The sequence below is a fragment of the Silurus meridionalis genome, chromosome 18, assembly GCF_014805685.1.
Source record: "Silurus meridionalis isolate SWU-2019-XX chromosome 18, ASM1480568v1, whole genome shotgun sequence".
Taxonomy (NCBI): domain Eukaryota; kingdom Metazoa; phylum Chordata; class Actinopteri; order Siluriformes; family Siluridae; genus Silurus; species Silurus meridionalis.
Genome location: NC_060901.1, coordinates 25,911,871 through 25,927,030, shown reverse-complemented (window position 1 = coordinate 25,927,030; position 15,160 = coordinate 25,911,871). Strand labels below are relative to the sequence as shown.

General features: G+C 38.1%; 1 protein-coding gene across 2 annotated transcripts in view; it reads right to left on the bottom strand.

Annotated features, from left to right (window-relative positions):
* Window positions 1-15,160, bottom strand: part of LOC124401370 (exostosin-1) — a 127,388-nt gene that overhangs the window by 25,167 nt on the left and 87,061 nt on the right. For both annotated transcript variants that reach the window (XM_046873646.1, XM_046873647.1), the window contains one exon: window positions 2,494-2,587. In XM_046873646.1, the coding sequence (XP_046729602.1) occupies window positions 2,494-2,587 (94 nt within the window). The remainder of the gene's footprint in view (window positions 1-2,493; window positions 2,588-15,160) is intronic.

Genomic DNA, 15,160 nt, shown 5'->3' with positions numbered 1-15,160 from the left:
TTACTGCTAAATTCAAAACCCCAAGCGAGCAAAATGGATTCACGTTTATTATATTTCGAAAAGGTTTTTTACCAGTTTTTATGGTCGTATCATTTGATTTTGTTGTATTTATACCCGCCACACATTTAAGGCCGGTCCGTGAAAATATTGTCTGACATTAAACCGGTCCGTATCGTAAAAAAGGTTGGGGACCACTGGTCTAAAGGACCACAACATAGCAGTCAGTGTTCTATTATAGCTCTCAGACTCGTTAATATCCGAGAGGTTTCTGAAAGACCGAAACCTGTCGCGTCTAAAAGCTTTTCGATGTCGCGATTCTCCGCCGCTGAAAGCCGCTGAGTCACACATGAAAGGAAGATGGAGATGAGAGAGGGACGAAAAAAATATATCAAATGGATCGAGTCTCCAAGCACGACTTGCCTTTTTGTCCTCTTGATCCTCTTTGGAGTTCGTAAGACCTCGTTTGCAACGTATTAGGTTTGCTTTTCTTGCTCAGCCTTTATTAGGGTTTAGGGGGTGGGGTTACCTTGAAGATATTTCATTGAGAATGTCTGAAAAATATTCAGTTTTCATATCAATCTCAGCAAGGATGAATTATCAATTCTGATTGGCCACAAGGAGCTGTGATTTGTTTCTAAAGTTCAGCTCATGTGCAACTTTAAATGTAACTATGTACAAACTCGATCGTATGAAGATTTCCTTTGCCTGACGAAGGTACGGATGTACAGATGTTCAACAAACGTTCTGCAAACGTTCAGCTGAAATACCTTTTCAAAAACATGCTGTTGCTCTGAAACAAATTTCAATTGATCAGATGGGGCAGGATTCACGCTTCCCCCATTGTCAAAGAAAGAGCAAGACATTTAATGTTAGGGTTGCCAGAGTTTAAAAATAAGCACTTTGCAGACTGCAAGGTCTTGTTTTATATTTCAGTTGAGAGACCTGATTTTTCCAGCCATATCAGGTTTTTTCCCAACTTTACGCACGAATCTGGAGGCACACAATTGTATAGGACATCTTTAGATGCTGTAACATTAAGTTTTTCTTTTGGTTGAACTAGGAGACCCAAACTTGTTCCAGCATGACAATGCCCCTGTACACGATGCCAGTTTTATGAAGATATGCTGTACATGGTTAGGAAGAGGTGGAAGATCTGCTGCTATAGGGATGCTGAACACCTTTTGGGATAAATTGGAAATATTTATAACCAGAAATTGGGATTAAATATGGAACAGGATGTTCAGATTTTTTGCTCTGGAATAAAGTAAAAAAAAATCTATATGTCAGGGTAGTAACAGTATCTCTGTGGCTATTTTTAAAGCACCACAATGTAATGTGTTTTATTTCCTATTTACTACGCAAATATTAACTCAGTGTACGACGGACTTTGTTTCACATAACCTTTGTTCTATAAAAAGCGTCCACGGCTTGATTTAGGATTTGCTGAAACAGCGTCATGGCCGCCGGAGGGCAAGGGCTAAGTTTACTGACGGAGAGCCCTGGGATTGCAGTGTGTGTGTTTGTGTGTGTGTGTGTGTGTGTGTGTGTGTTTAGTGAATTAGTGCATTGAGAAATGCAGAATTGGTATTTTTGTTGGGTTTGTGAAGTCTGGAGCGTCTGCTGCTACATTCAAAGAGTCAATTATTTCGTTAAAAAAAAACTAAAAAAAACCCAAATCACTTGATCACACTGATCACATGACTGTTTATTTTGCCTAAATCCATAAAAAAAAATACAATTTCTAATAATAAACTGAATCGATTGTATTTAAGGTACTGTATTAAACAGTATGTCACTGACTAGACAATAGGGTATAATAGTATGCAATAACATTAATACACATGTAATATGTATGTTATTACATAGTATTTACATGTAATTTGTTTTTGGTATTAAATTGTGGAGCGTTAATAGATTTAAACAAATGTAAACTCATTACGTATTAATGAAATTCTCTGAGAAAAAAGCACAATATATTTTCACCTCTAGAGGCCACTCTCGTAATGATAGCGGACCGGAGCCTGGAAAAACTATAAGCATGGATTTTTAACTATCGGTGCCTCGATCTCTATTAAAAACTAAGGAAAATGTTGTCAAAATATAGACATATGAGTCATTATTAATTTTTTTTTTAATTGTAAATACTCATATGTCTCTGGCATTATTCAGAGGACCATTTCAAATGTGGGGGCCGTATTTTGAGGACTAGAAAGAATAAAAAGCGTACAAATGCTACGTTTCTCATTAAAGAACAGGAAACTTTCTGAGCTGAAAGAAGACAGAATGTCAATACCAATAACCCAAACTTTCAGCATTCTGTAACAACAAGACGCCAACCTGCAGGGCCAAGATCAGTTGCCATAGAAACCAGTCTTATAGTAATGGACGTCTGGTAGGAATATAGGGACCTTCAGGGTATTTATACTTTTACTTATATATTTATTTATATATTTTTAATTTTTTTTCCTCAGAAGGCGGCATCGCGCTACTTACCTGCAGGGCTTCGAGGAAACGGAAAGATCCGAGTCGCCGGCCACGAGGCACTAGGCAGAAAGTTGAGTTGTGCAGCAGCTCCTGGTAATCAAATCTGTAAGGACACACACACACAGATACACACATGTCAGAAAAGATCAAAAGCAGCTTTCTGAGAAAGTGGAAAACAAAATCCGATGCTAACGCAGACTAACGTGCAAAGTCACACAAATAGCGGCAGTGTTTGCCCTCTGGTCCATATGGCAATGACGATTAAGCAAAGTTGTCAGAAATCGAGAAACCCTCAGTGACACCCAATTTCTTACACATGGCCTATTGTGGGTTGTTCAAGATGTTGGACCAGTGATCAGAAAGTCATGAGATCAGAAGGTCATGAGTTCAGAGGATCATACAGAACATCCATCCATCCACTGTCCATCCATCCTTCCATCCTTCCATCCATCCATCCATCCATCCATCCATCCATCCATCCATCCATCCATCTATGCATCTCTCCATCTATGCTAATGTTTTTTTCCTGGTTATAGTAGTGGTTAAAGGAGAGTCTCCCCCTCAATAAAACAGGGCCTGAGGTCAAAATTCCAGAAGACAGTTCTCTCCATATCCATTATTTTAGAACTTCGTTTATTATATTAAAACAATATAATAGATTGGAGTTCAATATGCTGTAAATAATACAATCGACTCAGAAAAGAATGACATACTGGCTTCATTTATTCATGTTGTTTGTTCTCTGGGAGAAAACCTGAAAACTCGGTGAAACCTCCCCAAGGCAAGGATTTAACCAAAGAGCTTGGAATTCCAGCTTTCCAACCATGTTATCAATATAATAAGATGTAGTTATGATTTGTAGATTTTCTTACACTATTACATATTTAATCTCCTTGCAGGCTTTCAACAGACGCTGCACACTTCCTGTCTGCTCTGAATGGAGTGATCCATATTCAGGTGATGAACTGCGCTCCGGAGAAGATCATCGGCAGCTGTGAGAGCTGTAGCCATGATCACCTGGGGCTACGGATTTTTCAAGCGTGGCAAACTGCGGCTATCGTCGAGCACTTTTTAAAGCGAGCCGTGTTGAGCAGATATCTCAGATATGCCTGAACTGATGTGCACCAGGTGCTCGGTATCCAGGAATAGTGGCTCCTGCGGTGTTAAAAATACAGGCCAAGTGGCAAATGACTGGTTTTAAATGGAAATAAAAGATGAAACGGTTCATTTCTTCTCTGTTTAATTGTAGACATGAAACCTGGATTCCAGTCTACATTTCATAACTACTGTATCACCAGTACAAAATATAGCAATAAGAAACACTATGAAATTCGAAAAAGCAGACAGTGTGCAATGTTCCAGAACCATTTTTCTATGGAATTTGGAATTCCAGAATGTTCGTCCACCCCAAATTGAGTGTACTAGTGTGTACTCCCTCAGTTAAACCAGTATCCTCAGGGTTTAAAATTATAGCTCGGTGGTTAAGGCACTGAATTTTGGACTGGTAAGTCAAAAGTGCAATTTCCAGCACCACCCGGGGCCCCCTTTAAAGGCCCTTCAGCGAGGCTCTTACACCTTATCTCCTTAGTATTGTTAGATTTTAAATGAGTTTGTCCAAAAGAGGATGGTGGCATTTCTGGGTCATGTTCACAGATGACTACTTCTTTGTATGATCGTATTTCATCCATCATTTGTAGATGACATGGCAAACATTGTTCACAGACGGTGATTTCTTTTAGAGACTCATGATTGTTTTTCAATCCAGGTTTTGGCCCTTGTCCATTGTGCACATAGATTTCTCAAGATTTTTTTGAAACTTTTCATGATATTACATACTGCAAATGATGAGACTTACAACTGTTTTGCAATGGGTATTTTTGTCGAGGAACATTATTCTGAAGTTGTTCTACAATCTGTACACACAGTCTTTAACAAATTGGTGAAACTCTTTTGTTGGTACTTCTGAAAGACTTTGGCACTCTCAGATACACTATTTATACCCAATCATCTCATTGACCTGTTGTCCTTTATTAGCCATATATGACATATTTTCTATGTTCTATTGTAAATAAAACATTGGTTTATGAGATTCGCAAATTATTACGCAGTCTCAACTATTTTGCTAATGGGAATGTTTGGGGCCAACAAGGCCAGCATGGTGGTACAGGGATTTAAACTCACAACCACCTGATTCAAAGGTACCCATTAGTCATTTTTGGGACTGGCAGGCAGCAAAGGGCTCACTGTTCAAACTATAGTGTATTGCTAGCTTGAGAAATATATACGTACCCTGGTCTAATATGCACAATTAGAACTATACAAACTATAGCTATAGTGTTAAATAAAAAGGAAGTCGCAAAATTAATTTAGTTGTTCGTTTTTTTTTTTTTTTACCTCTTCTGGGCACACAGTAAAGGAATTTAAAGAGCCCTGACAAATGCAGTGTTGGCGAGGCAGCACATCATGCATTTTTTATAAGCCGTTAATCCATTCCTTGTATAACTCGATATAAATCAAATCAGCCGGGGCTACAATGGCGACGGCGACGGGCGGTAATTAGATCAAGACGCCGTTCGCTTGAATGATGCATGCCTCGGAGATGCGCGAAACGAACCTGACGTCGTATTTATTTCCCCTGTTTTCTCCGGCTAAAACCATTCAAGGCTCGGGATGATGCATTTGTTTGTGTTTTTTATTGCTTTGCGAAGTATTTTGACTCCGTTACACACGTCTGTCGGTTCACATCGTGTATAATTACAAGAAAAACGACCACATGTTTGTGAAAAGAACTCCCCTACCTTCTAAGGGTAAAAAATAAATGAAAGGGCTGTGAATATCTTTGGGGAACATTTCTGTAGAACATCACATGAAAGTGAGCTACATTTGCTTTATCCTGTAATCCTCTTCACTACACTGAATTGCACACTTTAAAAGATTGTCTCTTTTTCGAACGATTGATCGGGGGGTCGGTTGCTTCTAGTCGGGATATATTCAAATTTTGCATTGGGTATCATGGCCTATTCTTTCACCACATCGCTGTTTGTTTGCTTGATCCCAATTGATCTGAATGGGTTGATTTGTTTTCTAAAGCAGCAGCTTGAGCGGTAATGTAAATAATACGCCATTGTTTCTGTGGGAAGGACAGATTTGGGAATGTTCACTATTGGAAGGAGTTTCCAGTGTCAGGCCAACACTTTGTAGGTCGCACTGGTGGACAATAGTGGAAGTAAATGTAATATGTTACCATACTTGAGTAGCTTTTTTTCCCACATATCTGTACTCAAGTATTTTTATTCCATACATGTCCAAATAAAACATCGTAGTTTTTATTACATTTTTGCGACATCAGTCGTTCCTTTTTATTAACGAGCTATTGAAAATTGGCCAAGCACGCCAACACCAAGCATGCCGTTTGTTGGTATACACAATATGCCCCCCAAACATACAATACTGAAATGAAAAGACAAACAGTATTACCTTGTTGTCATCTGTAAGTTTATTTCTTCTGATTAAAACTAGTGTACACACTATTAGCGTGTTGATTTACCACAGTATGCACAATGTAAGTGTTTGACATGTGCAACGCCTTGCTGGAGACTCAAACATTGGAGATTCTCAAACATATCCCGGAAGAAAGGTCGCTGCAGACTCCTGCGAAAGGGGAGGATTTGCTTGCGTAATGCAGGCAAAGTTCTTGGTGGATCGTCACAATTGAACTTTAACATTTCCCACAAGTAGGGGGGTGTAAGATTAGGGGGAATGGGACGGATATAAGAAGTCAGAACCATATGAAGTGATTCGTCCTGGAAAGTTTTCCTGCAGCATGGCTAGAGATTCTCAAGCGGTATGGCTGGTCGCCCCGTCCTTTTAATACCACTGTCAGTTCATGTGAAGGATCACGGTTGCTCCTGTATGACTGGAAATAATACTTAACTGTGAATACTTTTTGATCCTTTAAGACACCCATTTCCAACAACACCTGCCCAAAACAACTTCCTTTTCACTACTGGGAACACGTGCAGGTGAAACTCTGCCCCACCAACAAACGCTTCTTACAAGAATTCCAGCAATAGTAATCCAGCAACATTAAATGGATAAAAATTTTCTTTTATGTAGAATAACAATGAGATTTTTTGGGCCAAAAAACCCCACAACTTTCTAGAGTTCAAACCGAGGCCTATCTTGCCTTACGTTGATCGTCTTGCTCTCTCTGATGAATATTTATCCCGTCGCCGGTTTGACGTGCTATCGATTACCTCTCGCCCTGTCATCAGGCGAAAATGATGCGAATGTGGTGAAGAGGAGATGTGATGCCTCCGAGCCTCCTGTCTATAAGTCGGTTAGGAGGAAGAAAAAAAAACGAATCGATCGGTTGCTTTGCTAGAGCTTGCCCTATAATGCTCCTCTAAATGACTAGATTGACCCCTCTATTATTCATAGCTTCATAAAGTATTCAAGACGTAAGCAACGGCCTTTTTTCGCGACGTCAAGGGGTCAATCCTTGTCCCACCTGCTGTCGTTTTGATGAATGGTCAGTCATAAATTATTACGAGGAAGCATGCTAGCAATTCTGACAGGAATTTTTGGTGTAACACTGGTGGGGCGCCTAGAGCTGGGACGCTAGTTCTCGTACGGGCTAATCAAGACTTTTTGCTGACCATAAACAAGTAAACAAAGACAAACGATATGAATGAGCAGACTCTAGTCGAGAAAGTCTATCCGCTCCCTTTTGAGCTAGTCTTTGTTGGGTTAATGGTTCAAGTATCAATTTTAAACCCCGCTATGTGTTTGTCTAGTTACGTTCTAAGTCATGTCAAGTGTGGCCTCTCTCAGTGAAGTAGGCGTGGCCTCTCTCTATATTATTTTCAGTGAAGTAGACGTGGCCTCTCTATTTTTATTTTTAGTGAAGTAGGCGTGGCCTCTCTATATAGTTCTTAGTGAAGTGGGTGTGGCCTCTCTATATATAAAATTCTCAGTGAAGTGGGCGTGGCCTCTCTATAAATGCATAAAATTCTGTACACCAGAGTTTCAATCATTACGTTCTTTTTCCAGCTTTTCGTGTTTAACCCTCAGCACCACGTGGCTCTGCCTGACGTTTTATATTTATTTCACCCAATAGAGATAAAGGTGTGGGGAAGAATCTCGATCAAACCATGGACGAGCAAAACGGTCCGGATGCACTCGTTCAGCCCGTCCACTTTCCTATTGAGTTATTGAGCGTCTCATTAGGAAGCTGTTGTCCTAACGGTCACGCAAACACACCTTCAAGTTGTAACCTGCTGCCATTAGGATAATTACTCTCATCAATTTCAATTTGGTTTCGAGGAGAGAAAAAAAACACCACTTCCTCAGGAAACTCGATGCAAATGTACTTATTGATGCACATTTCCAGGGCGATGTTCCAGTTTTCCTCCAAGTGATCATTCAACTGCGAAGGCTCTACGAACCTCAAAAGTTTGTGGACACCCCATCGTATGTGCTTTCTGGAGGTTCTATTCCAGATTTTTGCTTTTCTAATGAGATAAACTCTTCTGGGAAGATATTTTGTGCTCATATAGACTCAAGGGTGTGAGGTGAGAAGTGAGGTTCAAATGAAAGGTACATTTCATGCTACAGCATCTTAAGACGTTTGTGGGAAAACCACGACAGGTTGTGAATCCCTTCCCCCATGGCGCCTTCCTTCCACTTTTAAAGCTAAAAAGAAACAAATGCTCACAGAACCAGAGAGAGAAAAAAAAAACATGGCTGCATCTCACGACAAGCCCAGCGGAGAATGCTCAGAAGACGTGTAAGGGCTTCGGCGGTCCATCCGGAGCCGCTTTTAAAAGGTTGCAAATGGGTTTCTGTTGTTCCGAGAAATATCGGCAGCCCGCTGAGATCGTAAGCACCGTGGGTGCTGATCGGTTTGGGAACCTCTACGGACCGAGCGGAAAAACGTGTAAAAAAAAAAGTTTGCAAAGTTCGAAGAGTGATGTATATATGATGCTTTGTAAAGGGGGCGTGGTCTATGTGCATGTGATTAACCATTATAATATAATATATTATAATATAATATAATATAAGATATATAATAATAAATAAACAAACACACAAATTAAATACAGATTAAAAAAGATAATAGTTAAAATATATTACAATGTTTTTTAATTTAATCAATAAACAAAAATGAACCAAATCATCCGATTAAAAAATGAATTAAATGAAAATAAAAATATACAAATAATAAAATGCAGATAATACAAATATAAATACAAGGAACTATAATCATAAATAAAAGAAGAAAAAAAACTTAATCCATAAATGAAACAACATCAAATAAAATAAACTATAAAAAAATCATAAAAAATAAAACTATACATTTAAATAAATTATAATAAAATCGAACATACACAGGAATTGAACTTGAATGCTGGTTTGGGGGTTTTGGGTTTGTGGTGAAATGCATTACAGCAGTAATTTTCGTCTAATGAAGTGTTTGTGGTGTTGAATAAACCTCGGCATGATCCTGTCCTTTTTTCTTTTTTTATGGCAAGTCACTGGAAACAATTGCTCAGTGTAATTGCTCCCCGAGTCTCGAACAGCTTGCTTGTTCTACACACACACACACACACACACACACACACACACACACACTCAGTCATGGGTAGGTGCCTCTGTAATTGTGGAGCAGGGAGAATTATTTTACACCATCTACCGTACCGGTGAAATGACTTAGTGCTCGAAAGACCTCAGTAAATATAACATTATAGTTGTTTTCTCCACACACACACACACACACACACACACACACACACCGAAAAAATACAACTGTTTAATAAAATTGATCATCATCTAAAACGTCATCGAACCAGTTATGAGAAATTGGCAGCTTTCCAGGTTTCATGCCGTGGTCCTGGGTGAAATGGAGGTGGTTCTAGTGAGGGGATTATGGGGACATCTGAACATGCAGTAGTGTAAAGTTTCCTTTACTCGGGACCCGAGTCCTTATTTTTTTATGATAAATACTAATGTTAATAATGAATTGTAAATTCCGTATTATATAAAATTATATTAATATTTTTTTTTTTATCATAGCAGTTTATTATGATTTGTGATCGACATTTTCCGTTTCTAAAATGATTTGAAATAAAAATAAAAAAGCTGCTTGGTCTAAATAATAAATAAACACATTTCTTTTATAATATTTTCTTGAAATAAAATTGAATTATTGAGTAATCATTTCAATTGGCAACAAATAGAATTGTTCAAATTAAATTAAATAAATGGTAAAATTGTAATTAAATAGTTTACATTTGTTAGACCCCATTTGGGTAATACAGATGTGTGTGTAATTATGTGTGTGTTTTACATTCCATACTACATTTTCTAAAGATATGTTCTGCTTATTTCAGCAGACTTTAACAAATTTCTTCATTCCCTCCATCCTTCATTCATTTGCTCTGCTGATTTGTGGGAGTGTCATGATTTTCTATTTTTGAAAAAGATTCTAGAAGCTGGACATAAAACGATAAAGAATCCATAACCCCACTGTTAGCCGTTAGCCACTTCCAGGTTTGCGTTTTCATGCATACGCACTACAAATCGTATTTCCAGTACGGAGAGTACGAACTCTAGTTTCTTTTTTTTAGACCCCTGGTGTTGTTGTGTATGTTTTCAAGTTTAATAATAATAACAAAAGAATTTGTGAGGCAGAGACTAAACAAACTTGTGGTCTGCCACTCAATACATTCGTGAGGGATTGTAATTATTTTCCCCACGTAAAAAGGATTAAACCTAATCCCCTGCACCGAAAAATACCAATACATGTACCAATACACTCCTATATTATATTATTATAATTATAGATGAATATATTATTAATTAATTAGTGTATTTATTTATAATTTGTTTATTTATTTCTTATTTATTTGTATGTTTTCTATCTTTCTTTTTATTATTCTTGGAATTATTATTGTTATCAATATTATTTCTATTTGTTGATTGTTAATTAGTGTATTTGTTTTTCATTATTAATATTTTTTCTTACTTTCTTTTTTTTCGTTCATTATCATTACTATTTCTACTTCAACTTTATTTATTTATGTATTTATTTATTTACTTATTTATTTATTTGTTTCTTGTACTACTACCATAACTAATAATGTTATTAAATAATTAATGTATTTGTTTGTTTAAGTATTGATTATTTGTCTTTTATTATTATTATTATTATTATTATTATTATTATTATTATTATTACTACAACTTGATATATTTCTTTCTTTCTTTCTTTCTTTCTTTCTTTCTTTCTTTCTTTCTTTCTTTTTATTTTTTAGTTATGAAATACTAATGCTATGCATTAATGTATTTATTTTCATATTATATATTATTAAATACTACTTTTATTTATTTATTTATTTATTTATTTATTTATTTATTTATTTATTTACTTACAGTTTTTCCTTTAATGATCTCAGATTGTTTCTGTCTGATGCCGTCTGGCAACCTAAAATACTGAGGATCATCAAACTTACTGAGGATCATCAAACTTACACACATCATGCTATACACTGCTATACACAGAATGAGAGAGAGAGAGAGAGAGAGAGAGAGAGAGAGAGAGAGAGAGAGAGAGAGAGAGAGAGAGAGAGAGAGAGAGAGAGAGAGAAATGTTGTAAGTGTATAGTGTTTAACGCTGCAGCTAATAGAAGATCTCACACACACACACACACACACACACACACACACACACACACACACACACACACAAAAGCACATCCATCATCTCCACGCCTCCTTTACTACACACTCATTGATCACTCTTGTAAAAGTCTGTACAACACACACACACACACACACACACACACACACACACACACACACACACACACACAGAGCTTGTTTTGTGTTAAGTCTCCTAAATGGCTTCACACATGGTTTCTCTCGATCAATGCACAGTCTCACACACAAACACACACACACACACACACACACACACACACACACACACACACACACACACACACACACAGCATCCTAGGAGAGATTTAAGGGACATAAAGAAATATAAATCAAATAAAATAGACGAGGATAGAGACAACCGATCAGAAAGAGAGACAAATCGACAAAAAATATAGTCTGTCTGTCTGTCTGTCTGTCTGTCTGTCTGTCTGTCTGTCTGTCTGTCTATCTAATAGGCAAAAGAAAGAGGATAAATGGAGTGTGAAAGAAAGAGAGACAATGAATGGAGAAAGAGAGAGAGAACGAGTGAATAGAAGAATGAGAGGATGAGTTAAAAGAAAAGATGCAGAAACAGGTTTGGGTGAAGAGCAGTCAGTTAAGTGAATGACACTCGAGATGATCCTCCACTCCCATCACTCAGATTCACTCAGAGATTACACCACTCCATTTCAATCACACACACACACACACACACACACACACACACACACACACACACACACACACACACACACACAGAGTGCCCTCGTCACTGTAACTAAAACCCTGTCTTCATTATCAGAGTTATTGGGCACATAAGCCCCGCCCCTTTCACGCTACAGGTAAAACTAAACTCCACCCTCACTGTGATTGATAGAAATAGAAGCCACCTACATCATGTTATATACTATAAGGCCACACCTTCTTCATTGGAACTAATGCAATCTTCTGAGTCCATGCCTCCTTCTCTGAGACTGACATCCAAACAAGCCACACCTCTTTCTTTTAGACTGACAGCCACACCCCTTTTGATATAAATTTACAGACCATGCCCATTTTACTCGCACTGTCAATTCCAAAGGCATTTCCTTTAGTACCGTGATTGATAAGTGCAGAAGCCACGCCTCTTTCTTAGAGACTCACAACCACACAGGTCACACCCCCTTCTTTCAGCCACACCCCTTTCTCTGACACTGAAAGAAACACCTCCTTGATTCAACCTTACCGATCACGCTCATTTTTCTAGCACTGAAATCATCCAAAAGTTTTTTCCTTTTATTATTGTTATTGACAGGCAGAGAACACACACCTCCTTCTTTCAGTCTGTAAGCCTAAGGCCACACCTTCTTAATTCAACCTTACAGACCACACCCACTTCACTAGCTTCCAAAAGCTTCCCCTTTACTGCTGCAATCGACAGGCCCATTAGCCACGCCTCCTTCACAAGCACAAATATCTCTTCTTTATCATTGTGATGGGCAGGAAGTCATTTAAATATAAAAAAAAATAAAGGCCACACCCTCTTATTCAACTGAAAAGCCCTGAAGCCACACAAACTTTGCAACAAGACTTACATAAGCCACGCCTCCTTTTCTAGACTCAACAGGGGTTGTGTCTCATTTCCTCGGACGAGTAGGGGCATTTCAGGGGGACGAAACAAGGACAGGCCACACCCATTTAATAAACAGGCCACACCCATTAAATTAACAGGCCACACCCCTTGTCATGTTGCTGAAATAGCGGCAACCGATAGAAAAACGGCGATGATTTCTACTTTCTTTTGTTGAGTTTTTTCGAGACAAGACGAAAAGTTGCGATACCGCGCAGGGCATGAGGGACCAATCCCATAATGCACCGGGGTGTGTGGGTGTCGGAGCACCACAGGGGCAAACCGACTGAGAGGACACGGGTTCAGTTTTATATATTTTTTCTTTGCAATGAAGCAACTTCGTATTAGTGTAATGGGTTCAGCCTACGGTCAGAATCCGACTGGTTTCACCACGCACACACACACACACACACACACACACACACACACACACACACACACACACACACACAAAACAAAAACAGATAGGAAATAAAACAAAGGACTCCTACGCAGTGATACAGAGATGCACGCATGAGCAAACCCACACGGCAAGGTCATTTCAAGTTCAAGGAAATGAGAAATCAATATAACACACACACACACACACACACACACACACACACACACACATGCTTAAGGGAACGAGTATAGAGTTTTGTGTGCATGTCTTGCTTTGTGTGTGTGTGTGTGTGTGTGTGTGTGTGTGTGTGTGTGTGTGTGTGAATATAGTAATATTCTATCCTGTCGTGATATTCTGGCTGAAATACGACTAGGTTAAAGGTCATGGATGGGATTATTTGCGTACAGGGTTTCCGGCATGGTTGAGATTTTTCCTGGAGTTCAATTACAACCAAAAAAAAAAAAGCTTTAGGAATCATAAAAAGAAAAAAAAAAGGTCCGAGAATTCGTTCCATGTGGTGCAAAGACGCACGACGACGTAATTGATGATAGATAAAAGAGAGAGATGCTGAAAGAAAGAGAGATATTGAGAGATACAGAGAGAAGGAGAGAGAGACACAAAGAGAAAGATATCGTGATAACGAAATAAAAGAGAGAGATTGTGACTCACCTGTAATGGCACAGATGGAGAAATGAGGATCAGTGGCAGCAAATGGGGGAAAAAAGAAAGCGAGAGAACAGAAGAGATTTTTATGGAGAATTAGGGATGTGGTGAGAGACTCATTCATCACGGCTTCGCTTTAATAAGATTGTGTGAACATGAAACTCAGTGCTGCGGCAGCACATTCGTTTCATCAGGGTGTTTTTTTTTTCTTTCTAAAGATTCATTATCACAGTCCAAATACTGACTAATAACCATCCACTTTCACAACAACCCAAATGAATGCTGCGCTCTGGTCAGCTCGGAACTCGGACCTTCCAAAAAGCTGGAATTACGCCATTTTTAGGTATAATGTTGGAAAAAAACATAGATGTTTACATGAGAGTAAGGCAGGAAAAACTACCCACTTAAAAAAGTGAAAGCACCATATGACAGTTACAACTTCTGAGAGTAAAAAACACACAAATGAAATAAATGCCCACATACACATAAAAAATGGCCAAATGACAAGAATAACTAACCACATGACAAAAAAAAGCCCCCACATGACAGTAAATCTACACTCATAAAAACATGACAGTTAAAATTCCCACATGACATTAAAACCACTCATAGGACAGTAAAACCACTCAAATGACAGTAAAACCACTCATATGACAGTAAAGAAATGCCCACATGACAGTATAAAACACAGACATGACAGTAAAAATGCTCCCATTTGAGTGGAAAACGTGTATGACAGTTAAAACAGTCTAGATGACATTTAAACAACTCAAATGACAGTAAAAAAATGCCCACAAGACAGTAAAACCACTCATATGACAGTAAAAAAAAACTTAAATGACATGTAAAAAACTCATATGGCAGTAAAGAAATGACCACATGACAGTAAAACCACTCATATGACAGTAAGACATGCCTACATGACAGTAACACAACTCATATGGCAGGTAGAAAGAAAAAAAAAACAAACATGACATATAAACAACTCAAATGACAGTAAAGAAATGTCCACATGACAGTAAAACTACTCAAATCACAGAAAAACCACTCATATTGTAGTAAAACCACTCAAATGACGGTAAAATTACTCAAATGACGGTAAAATTACTCATATGACAGTAAAACCACTCAAATGACAGTAAAAAATGCCCACAAGATAGTAACACAACTCATACGGCAGTAAGAAAGAAAAAAACCACATGATATTTAAACAACTCAAATGACAGTAAAGACATGCCCACATGACAGTAAAACTACTCATAAGACAGTAAAACCGCTCAAATGGCAGTACAACCACTAAAATGACAGTAAAACCACTCATA